The 15,712-nt window shown below is 44.9% G+C and overlaps 1 protein-coding gene across 1 annotated transcript; it reads left to right on the forward strand.

Moving 5' to 3' along the window:
• Window positions 1–1,090: 1,090 nt before the first annotated feature.
• On the forward strand, window positions 1,091–15,233 carry IL1R2 (interleukin 1 receptor type 2). Its single transcript, XM_075136033.1, has 9 exons — window positions 1,091–1,134; window positions 2,706–2,836; window positions 2,935–3,193; window positions 5,416–5,590; window positions 7,066–7,240; window positions 8,338–8,403; window positions 9,657–9,792; window positions 13,310–13,455; window positions 14,765–15,233. The coding sequence occupies exons 1-9, from the start codon at window positions 1,109–1,111 to the stop codon at window positions 14,890–14,892; spliced, it is 1,242 nt and encodes a 413-aa protein (XP_074992134.1). The 5' UTR covers window positions 1,091–1,108; the 3' UTR covers window positions 14,893–15,233.
• The last annotated feature ends 479 nt before the right edge of the window (window positions 15,234–15,712 follow it).

The following is a 15,712-nucleotide window of genomic DNA, read 5'->3' on the forward strand; positions in this document are numbered from 1 at the left end:
GGTCTCCAGTATTACTGGCGCTGATATTAGTTAAAGAAAGAATTAATGAATTATGCTAGGATTAAATAAAAAATGGTTCTTACACGCTTACTGCGATAAACAGCTATGTTGCTTTTATTACTCAGTCATTATTTTGTTAGTGAGAGCACGACAAAGCCTGAGCCTTAGGCTAGGACCCCAGCGCTCCAGACTAGGGCTGCTCAGCTGAGGTTTACGAAGTCCAGGGAGGGGAGGGCATTTTACTGAGGTCTGCTAGCAGAGACCTGTGTGCTGGCTCCAGGTCCGGCAGGTCAGCCGGCAAGGGCTGGCAAGGAGGCAGTGCGTGACAGCTGCTCCCTGAGGGATCGGGAGACTGTAAGAAATGCAGGGTTGTCTGCAGGAGGCATCACATGTCAGGACAAGGCACAGGAAAAAACGGCTTGTGGTCCAGTTCCAGACTGAAGTCCTCCACTAGGTTGCTCTCTTCTAAACAGGTGGAGGCCAACACTGCCACAGTTCATAACCCATTTCTTACCCCTTCTGCTCGTGAGCCCCGACACCATAATCTGCTTATATCTGTTAATTCTTTATACTCCATTGCAAAGAGAGCCTTAATGTAAGCTGTGACACTAAGATGGATGTTAAGGAAGGAAAGGGGAATCAACCCGTTTGTGATTCACAAGCGATCTGGGAAATCACAAAAGATTTATGTTGTCCATGAAGAACTTGCTAAATCACATTACGTGAAGATTGCAATTATTTAGCTGCTGACTATGCTGCAGGACACCTTTTGTTACCCATGAGAATTTTTTATTTGAGGTAGAGCGTGAAATAGTCATGTGAAGACGAGTGTATGCAAACTACCGTTCGTCAGAAAAAGGGAAATTTAGTCATATATTTAGCAGTCATTTCCCCTTTTTTGGAAAATACATATTTTTTTCTCTCTTGTGTCTCTGTTTCTCTCATCCTCACTCTACGGAAGGAAAGAAAGGTGGGTCTAAAATGTCGTTTGGTTCTGACACAAATCTGATTGGGCAACAAGAGACAAATTTCCGCTGTGTGTTGAGCTAAACCCTATATAAGGTCCTCACTAGCAATTTTCAGTCTTGTATCTTTCCATGAGAAGCTAATGGCTGAAAGACTGCGGAACCACAGGTAAGTGAATCTGATGGAAATTTGGGAATGAAAACCTCCCCTAAATCCTCAGATTGTGTAGGGCTTATGGAGATTGCTAGATACTAAACCAAAGGGGCCGGAAAGCTCTAAACAAAATAACCAAGTCTTTTTGCCAGGCAAAGGATCTAATGAGAGAGAAAGTCCCCTCTTACAGGGTATTACATGTGAACCATGGGGCTTGTTAACGCGGCAGACAAAGCCACTAGCACTAGCACCCTGAGAGGGGCTACAGCTTCACGCCAATGCCCTGGAAACCCTTGCGGATCTAGTGGTGGGGGAGATGACCCATGGTTATGAAACGGTATTATTGAGCAAGAGGTTGGCTTTGTGGTGTTGTAGAGATGACAATAAGCTGGAAATAGTTTATTATAGTCAAACTATCAGATGTCAGATAAATATAGCTACCAGACCAGGGAGAAATTTGGATTAAAACCGCATTATAAATATGAGCATGATGGGATACACAGAAGATCCCTGAAGGTGAATACCTATGAATATGACTGTGTTATATTGGTAGAAATATGTTTTTGCCTTTGGATACAATTTGAAGTAGTTGGTCATTTAATATTCATCCTATGGGACAATCATAGTGTTAGGCTAATGTTAAATGCATGCAATTTACATTTCTGTATATAAAATGGAAATAGTATGTATCATGTGCATATGTGTGCTGTATTGCACATAAATACCTTACATAGAGCATAAACTGGTGCCTATATATAGCATGTTCTATGTATTTTTTGCCTGTGGTACACTGAGATAACACATAATCAATCAACTGAGTAGCAGCAGCTGAAACCTCGTGGCGGACCAGAAAGCATCCAGTGATGCATGCAGAAGCTGCCTTGCCCGTGCCAGGCCAATACAGGTGACAATTAATGAATGACTGGCAGCAGATAGTTTTGTTTTCCCTTAGTGTCACCATGTCTGATTTTTAGGACAAGTTTTTTGGTCCAAGAGAAACATTCGTTGGAGACTTTGAAAGCTTGGCTCTGGTTATATCAGGAAGTTTGCCTGCAGCTTCATCTATGCTAGCTGCCCTACTTCGGTAGCCACAGTGGGGAAGATAAAGTGACACAGGATTTAGTGAGGTCCCTACAACCTTGGGAGACACCTGAAGTGATTGTTTAAGAGAGCTAAAGTCTGTTCTGCTGCATTTTTGCTCCTGTGTTCACCCAAGCTACTACATTACAGCTAACTCGAAGAGGCTGACCTGTGCCTCTGTCACATCTTATTGCAAAATAAGCAGAGCTAGATTTTTCCACCCGTAGCTGTTGCACTGAAAAGCCGTGGGGACAGCAGCATCTTGTGGTATGTTGTTTGCATCTCCTGGAGTGGAAGGAAAGGGACAGAAGTGGTGTGTTTGTGCCAAGCCAGATGCTCTTGTTCCACAAGTCAGCCCCCATAAACTAGGGATGAAGAAGCCTTTCTGCTCACTAAGGGTGAACCAAAGGTCACCAGGTCCGGAGTGAGGAAAAGAGCAGTTAACTCTTAAGTTAATGTTAAGTAGTTTCATTATATCTTCTGCTTTTTAATAAACTTCCCTGTAGATTTCAAGACGCTTTCCCTCAGTCTTCTCCTTCTGATTTCCTCTGGGAAAAAATGCGTGGGCTTTTCTTTGTCCTGGTGATGTGCACAGCAGGCGCCTCTGCTTTCAGACTCCAGCAAGTCAAAAGCACAGGTAAGGGCATGCTTTTTGGTTTTTTTTTCTGTCTCCCTCTCCCTTCTTTTTAATGTGCCTGGCTAACAGTAATGTAAAAATATCTCCAATTTATATAGAAAACTGCCCAGATCACACCGTGTTTTTCAAACACTACTATGAAATGCATGGAGAACCCGTGGTCCTGAAATGCCCTTCCCCCAGATACAAACATTTGGATTTTTCTGCCTTGACCCCTAATATTACATGGTATAAAAATGGTTCAAACCCCATGATATCAGGAAGAGATGAAGATCCAAGAATCCAGGCAAAAGGAGATGCACTCTGGTTTTTACCAGCAATGCTAGAAGACTCAGGAGTATATATCTGCATCAGAAGGTGGGTATTTAAAAGAAAATCCAGTGCACTAAAAGGTGACTATGTCTAAAATACATCAGCTTGATTCCAAACTCCAGTTATGTCCAGAGCATGTCTGGATAAGATCATTTCCTTGCCGACATTATTAGAGAAAAAAATGTAGAAAGTCAGAACTCTTAAATGCATTGTGTGTCTCCTATAGATATATATACTGAAATCTGGATAAATCGTGACACAGTATTGCCACTCTGGCTACGATCTCATGAGGAAATTGTGTACAGAGAGTTTGTTCTAGCTTATATATGAGCCAGTCACGACTATGGCAAACGGGGACATGCTGCAGAGGATTCTGCAGAATGCAACCCTCGTGTTACAGCTCCAGAGAAGCAAATAGCTTTGTTTGCCCTTCAGATTGCCTTACGAAGCATATACCAAGGCACCGTGGCTCTGCAGTGTCTTCCTTCTTCCCTCTTCCTTATCCCTGGTCTTTACTTTTCTTCTGCTTCACATTTTAAAACAGAATTTGATTGCCTTGGTATTGCTGGGAGGTCTTTCGTGAGACACAATGTGTATTTACTAGACTGGTACCAGACCTGTGATTTTGCAGTGGTTGAGACTTGAGCCATGGCTTTTTTTAGCCCTACTGGTCATTTTTTTCTGAGTGTTTAAAATCTGACAGCCCGTTGTACAGTATCGAAAGAGGTACCAGGGTTTGGATTTGTGGGGGACTGAGGAAGGCAAAAACGTGCATCACCATTAGAACCTGAATTCCAGAAGGTGTCCCTGGTCCTTGTCCCCTGCCACCTCCTCCATCCAGTCAGCCTCCCAGTACACCCCTGGCAACTGGCACCTTGCTCCGGGGTCTATAGTGGAAAACATCTCCGCATCCCTGGAGCTGCCTGTGTAGAGCGCAGTTTCCTTGCTGGCAAGGCACACCTGGTGAGTGACGTGCGCGAGCAGTAGAAGAGATGGACAGGCAGAACTCAAGTTAATAAATCATGCTCAGCATATTGGGTTGGCCTTTCCGCATGTCTCAGCAGCGATTGCAGTGGTGGGGCAGAAGAGAAGACTTCGACAGAGAGGCCAGAATAACAAAAGGTTGCAAATATTGTCCTGGAGCACAAGTAGTTGCTTGAGACCTTCAAGAGCGTTTTTTAATCCCCTTTTTGGACTATTCTGCCTCAGTTCCTCAACCTATAACACTGTGGCAGTGTTACTGACAGCTATAGTAAAATGCTGTGAAACCTGTTTGAAAAAGATATGCAAAAGCCAAGAACATAGCTTCATCGTTAATTTTATTACAGGATTAATAAAGTACAAACAAATCGTATTTCCTTTGCAAATCATCCTACAGGGAAGCCACCAGATTTTTTTCAACACTCTATAAAATGAGGGTAGAAGCAAGTTATCACAGATCTCTGCTTCTGCTGAGCAAGTATTTTGGATTTAGATGTCCGACCTGCAGGTGACAGCCAGTCACAGTGCCCCAGCAGTAGCGTGAGTCTGCCTGCTCACAGCCCCCAGCTGCTCTCCAGGAGGCTGCAGCCCGGCCCCCCCGGCTTTGCTGGCCCCCGCAGGGGTCAGGCACTGCCCTGGGTGAAGGCATCTCCGAGGCAGGCTTTCACAGGTCGGAAAGGACATCGTTTAAGCACCTGTCTCCCCCAGTTTGGTCCTTCTTGAGACTGGAAGCAATCGTCAGTTGGGGCCAGAAAGAAAAGTTAAATACTGTAAAGCTTTCAAGGAATGCCTTCTTTTCTGTGCAAAATAATATGCACTCACAGAAATGCCTACTGATTGTGCAATAGTTACTGCAGATGTATTTTCATATATGCTTTAAGCTTTTTATTTCATCTTTTGGTCTCAATCATTAGAGTTTTCATAGTCAAGACCTCTTTCAAGGAAATGGTGGAGGGTTCATGACATACCTGCTACTGCTGAGGCGGACATGTTCCCCCTCCTTGCAAAATTAAAATCATACCTTAGCCTAAGGGTGCACAGCAAACTTGGTGTACAAAAAAGAAAAGAAAAGACTGAAGCTCTGAGGCAGACATGTGTCAGCAACATGTTTAGATTGTGCCAAAAAAACAGCACCAGTGATTTTCCAGGATCCCTCGTGATATGATCTCAGTCTTGGCCTTTTAGAAACGGCTAAGGAGGGAAACGGAGCCAGGAGGAAACCAAGGGTGTCACTCGAGTTCCCCTCGTGGCTGGTGGGTGCTCACCTCTCCCCACTCTGTCTGCAGGAACTCCTCCTACTGCGCCGAGGTCTCCATCCACCTCACGGTCGTGGAGAAAACAGCTGCTCGGGAGATTGCCTATCTCCAGGTCCTCTTCACTTTCACCTCTGGAAAGATCGTTTGCCCTGATCTGTGGGATTTTACACCAAATAGGACAAGCTTGGAGCTCAAGTGGTACAAGGTAGAACTTTCACCTCCTCTTTGTGCAAAGCCTAATCCCAACCTGTTTGTAAAGGCACATACATCTCCACTTTCTGTTTCTCCTGAACATGACGTTGTTAGAGCCATGAGCACAGCATAATATACTGGGAATTTTGGGGCAGATGTATATATTTTAAGAGGGGTTCTTTGGGGTGGACTCAGCACAGGGTGAAGTTATATGTTACATGCTCCGCGTGTTATATGCTCTCACTGGCAGTGTAACTATTTTTAAGGCTAGATTACCTATGCCGACTCCAGGCTTTGCCGCTTCAGATTAGGCCCTTCTCTTTGGCGCTATGCTTCTTTTATGGCCCCTCTAGTGAATCCTATAACGTAGGACCTCCCAGTGATGCTTCCCTCGTGTGAGCTGTTCAGATGGGGTAGCTTTCATTAATTAACTGGAATACAGCATTTGAAAATACTAGATTCATCGCACAATGCTTATAGTGTTCTCTTGCCTAACTTGCCAGTCCATGGTTTTTCAAGTAGGCAAGCCTGGTTTTGCCTGTAAGGTCAAATATCCTGCACTTGATGATCCTCAGCTGTACAATCTCACACTGGACAGCATGGGATTCTTCTTATATTTTCATAATACCTTGCTTTAGCTTTTATTTACACTCCCACTATGATCATATGCTCTGCCCTTGTGCAGCTATCATTCTTACCATGGGATGCAATACCTAGGCTGGCTTCATACAGCAGTGCCGATGTCGTGATTGGTACCATACCAGCAAAATGTCTCTGCTCAGGATTCCCTTCAGAAGCAGGCTATAACCCACTTACTTATCTAAGTAAAAGGCTGCCCCCCTCAATATGGTTCTTGCTACAACTGTCAGAAAGGGGTAGCCTGCCTTCATGGAGAAGGAACATCATTGCTCCTAGCAGGGCTCCAAACCGTGTATGAAGAGAGCCTTAGTGATACAGAGCAGGAATTTATCACAATTTATGAGATCATGCAGGGTAACTAACAGTTGTGTGAAACCTGCATGATTACTGAAATGTATTTATCTTAGAAGAATGGCTTAGAATATTACTCTTATGAGGTCATGTATGAAAAGTAATAGTGTTGTGAAAACCTTCATGGTTACTAAAATGGTTTTGTCTTAGAAGAATGTGTTAGATGACTACTCTTAAGAGAACTCAGTAAAGAGCCTATTATATCTTTTCCATCCTAAAATGTGCATTTTATTGAAAAGCTATACACAAACATTATAGATAGATTAAAAAGGCGATTCTTCACACTTCATATAGTGCCTCAGAGCATTTTCGAGACGGATGGATACATGTTTGAAGAACTTGCCCTTTGGTGGGAAAATGGAACTGGTCAGATTTCCCAGTGATAAGTGAACTTTTAATAACAGAGAGACAAGGATAAGTAATTTTGTTTGGAAGTTACACAGAGTGTAACCAGACCTATCATCTGAGCCATAACACCAGTTGCTGTCCTTTCTGCAGGATGGTCTGCCTTTGGAAGACGACAATGAAAAATTCGTAATTCTGAAAGGTTCGTCTTCTCTGATCGTGACTTCTGTGCTACCAACAGACGCTGGCTATTATACCTGCAAGATGTCGTTTCCATATGAAGGTGTAACCTATGAAATCACCAGAACAATTCAACTGGAGACTGTCGGTAAATATTGACACCTTAAAACATTACTGCACTTAATCTCTTCTTTGTTAATGAAACTCGGGAGAGGAACTCATACTGGGCCTCTCAGCACTGCCAAGGAAAGGGGGACGCCATGGGTGCTTGCTTTGGCACCGATGAGTTTCCCACAGCACCCCGGCTGGGCTGGGGGCACCCTTTGCCCGCCTTGCAGCAGATTTGCCGGAGGCAGAACTCGATGTTGCAAGCGCCTGTGGTTGTTAAACCGAATAATTTATGTCTTGGGGGGGGGGGAGGTGTGTGTCACTGCAAACGACTTCAGAGGGCTTAGGAAATAAAACATCGCTCAGGATGGGGGAAGGCCGCTATTTCGCAAACGGGCGAAACCGGCTGGCCCCGCTGGCGGGGGGGCGCCTGCAGGGGCGGGGCGCTGCTGCGCTCGGCGGCCAGCAGGGGGCGGGCGTGCCCTGGTGGTGCCGCCAGCCCCGCCTCGGACCCCGCCCCTGGCCCCGCCCCTGGCCCCGCCCCACCGCCGGGGCTCAGCCCGCCCCAGCGCTGCCGGCCGGCCCGCGGCCGGGGGCGAATGCCGGGGGGCGGCCCTCGGAGGAGGCAGAGCCGAGGTGCCCCTTCCTCCGGCTGGGCACTGGTGCCCGCTGGTGGAAGTGACTTTTGAAACGTGAACGCCTCGCCGGTGTGGGAGTACTGAAGGTGTAATTTTTGGTCACGCGCACATCCATTCTCTGCTGGAGCTTGTGGCTTTTCTATTTTTGCGAGTATGAAATGGGTGTGCAAGGATCTCGGCACTCGCTGCTCTTAAAAAGGACCGTGCTTAGCGCCTGATGTTACTGCTGCTTCCAAAAGACACTCGCTTATCTGTCATAAATTCCTCTTGGAGCAGCTTTCAGGATCAAGATGCGAGCTTGATCCTATCTATCTCCACAAACATAGATCTCTGGGCTTGAAATTGGAATGTCTCTCTTTGCCAGCGGGTTTAATAATCAAATGCTCTCCTCGGAGATGAAAGATGTTGAGCAAAGTGGCACATTTCTATCTAGTTCTGGCGCAATGTCCAAATTTTCTGTTGTGGTAGCACTGACCCTCTGCTCTCTTTCTCTCTCCAGAAAAAGAAAAGAGAATTACCCCAATAATAGTGTATCCAACACAAAAGACGACATCAGCTGCTCTCGGTAAGGCCCAACGTTATTTTTGGAAACATCTAATCAGGCAAAAATCAGAGCAGGTCCTCTTATGGTGTAATTTGTTGGCATACATTGTTGTAGTTCTTTTGATCTCGATTATATTAGCTGGGGATCGGTGCTGGAGTATTTTTTGCATTTTACTGTCTACAACTAGATGCTGTCTTCCATGTAAGAGAAGCTGTAGAAATGCTGTAGATTTTAGCCACTAACAAAGCAAGAAAAGCATGTTTGTACCGTTTGATCAGCTGCTCAGAGTCCCACTTCACTAAGAACTATTCGTCTTCAATATTCCCTCAAATTGGTCTGGGTTATGTGGTGGCTTTGAATCAGCCATCTAGCTCTTTTGGGAGGAAACATTTTTTCATTGCTTTTTACTGTTTGAACTAGACAGTTGTTGTTAGTAAGAAAGTATCTTGATAGGATCTCAATTTTTCTTTGAAGATTATATTATGACAACAAATTTCTGTTGCATTTCCTCTTCTCAGAAAATGCCAGGTGTATTTTACACTAAGCTTTTTGAACTTGGGTACTATACACACAGCTGTGTCCTATGATGTCTTAGTTTTCCCTGCCACTTTTCTTTCCATCAGCGTAGGACTACCAAGTCATTTTTTTTGCCGATCTAGCTCTGTGGAGTGTTCTATATCCCTTTTACCACCATCTGCACAGATATAATAATAAAGTTGTATGCATTATTGAGCCCTGTGTTTTCCATATAATAGATACGCACCAGTCTGAAGGCTTTTTATCCTTAGCTCTGACTTACAACAATTATAGCAAAATTTCTGAATTCTTGCATGATCACTTTATCTCTGGAGGTCCCACCTTGAGCTGAATGTGCTTGCCCACAGCACCTCTGAGTGAAGCTACACTGCTGGTTAATGCAGTTGCTCCAGAGTGGTAAATCGCACCGTGCCCTTTGGACTGCAGTACATCAGAAGAAGCAAGGCCACAAGAACACAGCTTTGCCTCCTGAGAAATGTGTCTAGTGCAAGAGTTGCTAACTGTTGCAATGGGAAAATAATTTGGTTAGCAGCAGGAAGGACTGCCAAACTGCAGAGTCTTGCTGCCAAGTAGTAGGGGATCAAAAGCAATCTGGGGCTTAACTTCAGTTTTGAATGTAGTGGTGCTTGACGTGTGAGGGAACTTGATCTCCCACTGGAGGTGTTGGTTTTCACCAAGAGAAAGAGTAGTTCTTGATATGTATCCAAATGGCTTTTTAATCTTTCTTTTACCAACAGGCTCCAAGATGACTCTTCCATGCAAAGTGTTTGTTGGACTGAGCAGCCACGTCCATACTGATGTGGAATGGCTAGCAAATGACACCACTGTTGACGTGGTTTACAAGCAAAGGAGAGTTACAGAGGGAGAACGACAGTAAGTCTGGCTGAAAGTGTTTCCTTGTGCTTGTTGTTTTAACCTGCAGTGTTACAGGGGCTCTCAGTGCAGCTGAATGTCAGGTAATGAAATGGGATATGGACAGATCTGAAGTGAAGGTGAGAGCTGAGAACAAAACCAGGCAGGCGAGCAAAAAACCCCAAACCCAACCCAGGCAGGGTGAAATCAATTCTTTATCTTGGTTTTTATTCACGCAAATGAGCCAACTTCGAGGCTTAAACTTGAAGCACATTTTCATGGGCAGCTGAGCTGATATAAGAGCTGGCTGCGGTGAAAAGCAATGGGACTTGATCCTTCCCAGTGCTTCTTTTATCTTTCTCCTTGCCCTGTGCCAGCGAAACGGCAACATCCTCTCCCTGACAGTCATGAGGTTCTCTGAACACACTAAGACGACAGAAAACTATCTAGTGGTTTTTGTTTTGTTTTTTTTTTAATATCATTGTTTTTCCCCTTAGGCTTGTTCTTTTCCACATTAGTGAGTTAAAGTGACTCACAGAGACGCTCAGTGAGTGCTAGAGCTGGCGTCAGGGAAGCACTGGGGGGGATGCTGGTGGGAGGGAGAAGCAGGACGTCCCACATCCTCTTGCCCTGATCCATTGTCTCTCCCAATCTTGCAGAGCCTTCTCTCAGGTGCCTCATAGTGCATGCCTCAAGGCTTTTCCTGCTAGGAAAAGAGGGAAAAGATCATAGAATCATAGAATGTTTTGGGCTGGAAAGGACCTTAAAGATCATGTAGTTCCAACTCTCCTGCCATGGGCAGGGACACCTTCCACTAGACCAGGTTGCTCAAAGCCCCACCCAACCTGACCTTGAACACTTCCAATGACAGGACATCCACAACTTCTCTGGGCAACCTGTTCCAGTGCCTCACCACCCTCATAGTGAAGCATTTCTTCCTTATATCTAATCTAAATCAACCCTGTTTCAGTTTAAAGACCCTACCCCTTGTCCTATCACTACATGCCCTTGTACAAAGTCCCTCTCCAGCTTTCTTGTAGGCCCCCTTCAGGTACTGGAAGGCTGCTATAAGGTCTTTCCAGAGTCTTCTCTTCTCCAGGCTGAACAACCCCAACTCTCTCAGCCTGTCTTCATAGGAGAGGTGCTCCAGCCCTCTGATCATCTTTGTGTCCCTTCTCTGGACTCGCTCTAACAGGTCCGTGTCCTTCTTATGTTGGGGGCCCCAGAGCTGGATGCAGTACTGCAGGTGGGGTCTCACGAGAGCGGAGTAGAGGGGGAGAATTACCTCCCTCGACCTGCTGGCCACGCTGCTTTTGATGCAGCCCAGGATACGGTTGGCTTTCTGGGCTGCAAGTGCACATTGCCAGATCATGTTGAGCTTCTCATCAACCAACACCCCCAAGTCCTTCTCCTCAGGGCTGCTCTCAATCCCTTCATCCCCCAGCCTGTATTTGTGCTTAGGATTGCCCCGACCCATGTGCAGGACCTTGCACTTGGCCTTGTTGAACTTCATGAGGTTCGCACGGGCCCACCTCTCAAGCCTGTCCAGGTCCCTCTGGATGGTATCACTTCCCTCCAGCGTGTCAACCGCACCACACAGCTTGGTGTCGTTGGCAAACTTGCTGAGGGTGCACTCGATCCCACTGTCCATGTCGCCGACAAAGATGTTAAACAGTGCTGGTCCCAATACTGACCCCTGAGGAACGCCACTCATCACTGGTCTCCACTTGGACATCGAGCCATTGACCACAACTCTTCGAGTGCGACCATCCAGCCAATTCCTTATCCACCAAATGGTCCATCTGTCAAATCCACGTCTCTCCAATTTAGAGACAAGGATGTCATGCGGGACAGTGTCAAATGCTTTGCACAAGTCCAGGCAGATGACATCAGTTGCTCTTCCCTTATCCACCAATGCTGTAACCCTGCTTTCTGTACCTGTGACATGTCACCTGACCAGCACTAACTCGCTACGTTCAGGCATGCTTCTAGTGCTTTGCAAATGTCAGGTGAATCTACCGACTGAAATCTCTTCATTGAGGTCCAAGTCGGCATGTTTCATCTCTCATTTGATGAAGCTGAGAGTGTCCACAGAGATCATCACCCTCACGTGGGTCGCGGTGGCTCTGCCTGTACTGGTGGACAGAGCCGGGCTCTGGGATGCCGTTGCTTCTGCTGTTAATGGTTAAACTGGTCACTCACCAGCTAGCACCTTCCCAAAGAGCTCCTGGCAATCGATTAGGATTTAGGATGGGGCAGCGACCATTCCCGACAGAGTTTGGGGATATGGCATCCCTGTTTTGAGGGACAAGAGTGTTTAACAGTTATGGATGTGAGCTGGTTTTGGCCATTTGTCACCATCAGTGCCAGATGACAACCTGGCCATGTTTAGTTTCTTGCACAGCTGCAGCCAGAGGTAACTCAGCTGTATGCCCAAGCCCTTATGTGTTTTCACGTTCCCCACAGCATGATTGAGACCATTAATTTATAATGTTGTTTACATGGATAAGTGACAGTGCGTTAAACCTGTGGTCAGGAGCCATGAAATGTACTGTGGCTATAGTCCCTGCAGGCTTTGGAATAGAGCAGCACATGTACTTTCTTACTTGGACTTTAAAAATTATTTTTATTGTTACTATCATTATTACTGTTATATATTATTATACAATTGCACAAGGACAGGGACCATGCCAGCTAGGGCTCATGCAGAGCCCACAGTGTGTGAGACACCCCAGTTCTGCTGGAAGCCCTCAGAATGGCAGCAAGGCAAAACAGGTCAAATGCCACTGGGAAAACAAATTCCCTGCAGGAATCTCTGGCAAAGCACCCACTGCCGTGTTGCTGCCTTCCTGCGGTACAGTCCCGGGAGAAGTGCACGGGGAACTCCATTGCCACAGCGCATGGCAGACTCATGGTCATTAAAGAGCAGCTGGACAACTGCTCCAGCAATGACTAAAAGATATCAAGAGACAATGTTTGACTGCAACTAGAAAATCACTTTTTAAAATAGTTGGACTGATGAAACAATCAGGTTGAAGGAAGCTGGAAACTTCCTAGGCAGTTTCTTGTATTGAGCTCTTGGCTTTGGGCGCATGATAGACAGGAATGGTGGTTCAGTTTGCTGAGTGAGCCTTTGCAGGGTTACGTTCTCCGTATGTGCTCTTCCAGCTGACAGTAAGAATTAATCTCAGAAATGAATAGGTGGTCAGAGAGAAGGAATTAGGTCCTTCCACAATGCTGTGTAGAGAGCTCAAAGATATACAGAATTCTGCTTGCCTTTCTTCCCTCCTTTTTCTTTATTGTGCAAGACACCTCCAGATCTTTTTCCTGGAAGATTCAACAAGTGCAGGATGGGTGCTGACTTCTGAGACTCAAACAGTTGGCACGACTAGGCTGTGTCCTCATGCTGAGGGGCTAGTTCAGAAATGAGCAAATATCAAACGCATTTTTTTGCAATGTGCTGTTAGAATGAACACATCAAATTGAAAAAAGCCAGCTTATAAAAGGATTTAACATTACATTTTTCTTTTTCTTCCAGAGAAATTGTAGAAAATGGTGAAAACTTCATTGAAGTGCCACTGATTTTTGATTCTGTCGAAGAAGTGGATTTTTACACAGACTTCACGTGTCTGGCCCAGAACAGATACGGCTACCAAGTACTGCCAACAAGGGTCAAGCAGGAAGGTAACTAGTTTGACTGCTTATCTGGGATAATTGTTATTGTTATTCTAATGCTAAATTATAATCCAAGCCTTTTATACTGTCAGAGCTAGTATTGGGATGAATTATTGCCTGGGGAAAAACTGGTTGCCTCTTTCACCTGTAGACTTTGGAATAGCCTGTTCACAAAATACACTTTCTGTGGGTCATTCACTGACATTTTCTGCAGGGATAAGGATCTGTGCTGATATATCTGTTCATTGGATAGGGCTCCAATTTAGATACACTTAGTGAAATGATGGCTCCAGTGAGACTACCGGCAAACTCCTGTTGGGTGCAGCAGAGCCAGATCTCCTCCAGTTCTTCAACAAGTAGTGGAAAAAAAAAAAAAGACAATAGCAGAATAAAGATCAGAGTGTTCCTTCTCCTCATGCACAGACTGCCACCAAAATAACAAGAAGTGTAAATTATGATGGGTGTTGTTATTTTGGCTCCTAGTGATGGGAAGAGAAGCCCTAAGCTCAGTACAATTAATGTTGCAGTGTGATAGACCACTGGCCAAGAACCAGCTGTAAAAACAATGTGAAGCGATGCTAATTGTTTCTTTGCATGACGTTGATGAATCACCAAAGCTTGCTCACACTGTCTTAGAAAGGCACATGAACATTTACAATCTTCATTATGAGTTATAACTCATGACTCACCCTAGCATCCTATGATGAGGGATTTGTACTCATTTGCTAGATGATGTGCTGCCCTTGTCTTCCATGAGCTACACAGGTGTTACTACAGAGAAGGCAATCCATGAACCAACATAGGCTGGAATAATCCAAAATGGTCTGGATGGACACTGGTCTTGGAAATTAGCTGTGTTTTGGGAAAAAGCTCAGAGTCTTGGCTTGCTCATCAGTAATTTATAGGCTGCTCTGTATGAGAAAATTATTCACAGAGCTTGAGAGTGGACTAGCTGTTATGTACTCCCTCTCCACATGGTGCTTTTATTTCCTGCTTGGAGTGTCTCTGCTTCCACCAAATTAAGATAGAAAGCATATAGTCACTCTGAGCAGGGGTTGGGAAGAGTCATGCGTGTGCAAAAGGATTGAACTTTAAATTCTCACCCTCTATTGTTTTCCAATTCTTCCTCCCATCTTCACAAACCCATTTCCCGGAGTGCTCAATCAATAGGTCTCTTCCTCTCGCAGGTGATCAACCCTGCTGGAAGGTTAACTTGCAGACATCCTTTTTATTGTGATTTCTCCTCTTCCTCCTTGAACTTAGAGAACTATGTTCCTGGGAGGTTTTTTGAAAATATTTCATTTCTTTACTTTTCCAGCTGTCGGCTTGTCCTGGTACATTGCAATGATCCCCGTCGCATTGGCCTCTGTGATCGTGGGGGCGATATGCATACACAAGTGCTGGAAGCGGAGAGCCGATAAAGGATACACTATAGCAAAGGTTTAAAATCTGCTTTATTCTCCAACCGCCAACAGAACAAAAAATCATCCTGGCTATCTTTCATGTGAGACACAGAGAGACATTTCAGACCAGACATACTGCTTTCCCAGCAGATGGACATATATCAGCTTCTCTTCTCCGAGTCTTCTACAATCTGATGAAGTTATAGACATAAGTTTGCATTTTTATGCTGCCTAGATGCAGGAAACCTGCTTCTATTATTTTGCAGCTAGGATGCAATCTGTAGAATTTTGGAACACAGAATACCAGGTACGTGCCCTGGATATGGGCAGGGTAGGGAAAGGGAGGTGCTCTCGCCCTTTGTAATTCCAACAGTCTTATTGTTTAAAAAAAAAACGAAAAGAAAAACCCTAAAATCTAAAACCAGAAGCTAAGAAAGCTTGCTACAGAAGGACTATTCCACACCAGAGGGAAAATGCAGTTTTCTTATGCATCCAAACTAATTTTATTTTACTTCAGTCTAAAAAGAGCCAGTTTTTTCCCTTTTCCAGAGCCAAATACAGTTGTCATGGCAACTGTATATCTATGAACTTTTCCACAGAAAATCTAAATTTTTTCACCATTTGGATTACTCTTTGCTTAAATGGACTGTCTCAGAACATCCCTCCCCCAGAGATAACTACATCAGCGTAACAGACAATTGTACACTGGAGAATTCAGTTCTGTTTTATCTACCAATATCTCATAGCTAGAGATTCATAGGCAGCTGTAACATGTTGTTATCTTTGCCAAGAAAAGAATTTGAAGGGATGTTTTAGTTTTGAGAGTCATTTGACTAATACAAAGTTTTATTCCTGGAAGGGAT

Source organism: Calonectris borealis, chromosome 1, assembly GCF_964195595.1.
Source record: "Calonectris borealis chromosome 1, bCalBor7.hap1.2, whole genome shotgun sequence".
Classification (NCBI taxonomy): Eukaryota; Metazoa; Chordata; class Aves; order Procellariiformes; family Procellariidae; genus Calonectris; species Calonectris borealis.

What these genes read in the sequence shown, in the direction of transcription:
- IL1R2 (XM_075136033.1), top strand. Translation starts at nt 1,109, where the DNA reads ATGGCTGAAAGACTGCGGAACCACAG. An exon ending in GTATATATCTGCATCAGAAG is followed by an intron (nt 3,194 to 5,415) that starts GTGGGTATTTAA and finishes CTCTGTCTGCAG; the next exon opens with GAACTCCTCCTACTGCGCCG. An exon ending in TGGAGCTCAAGTGGTACAAG is followed by an intron (nt 5,591 to 7,065) that starts GTAGAACTTTCA and finishes TCCTTTCTGCAG; the next exon opens with GATGGTCTGCCTTTGGAAGA.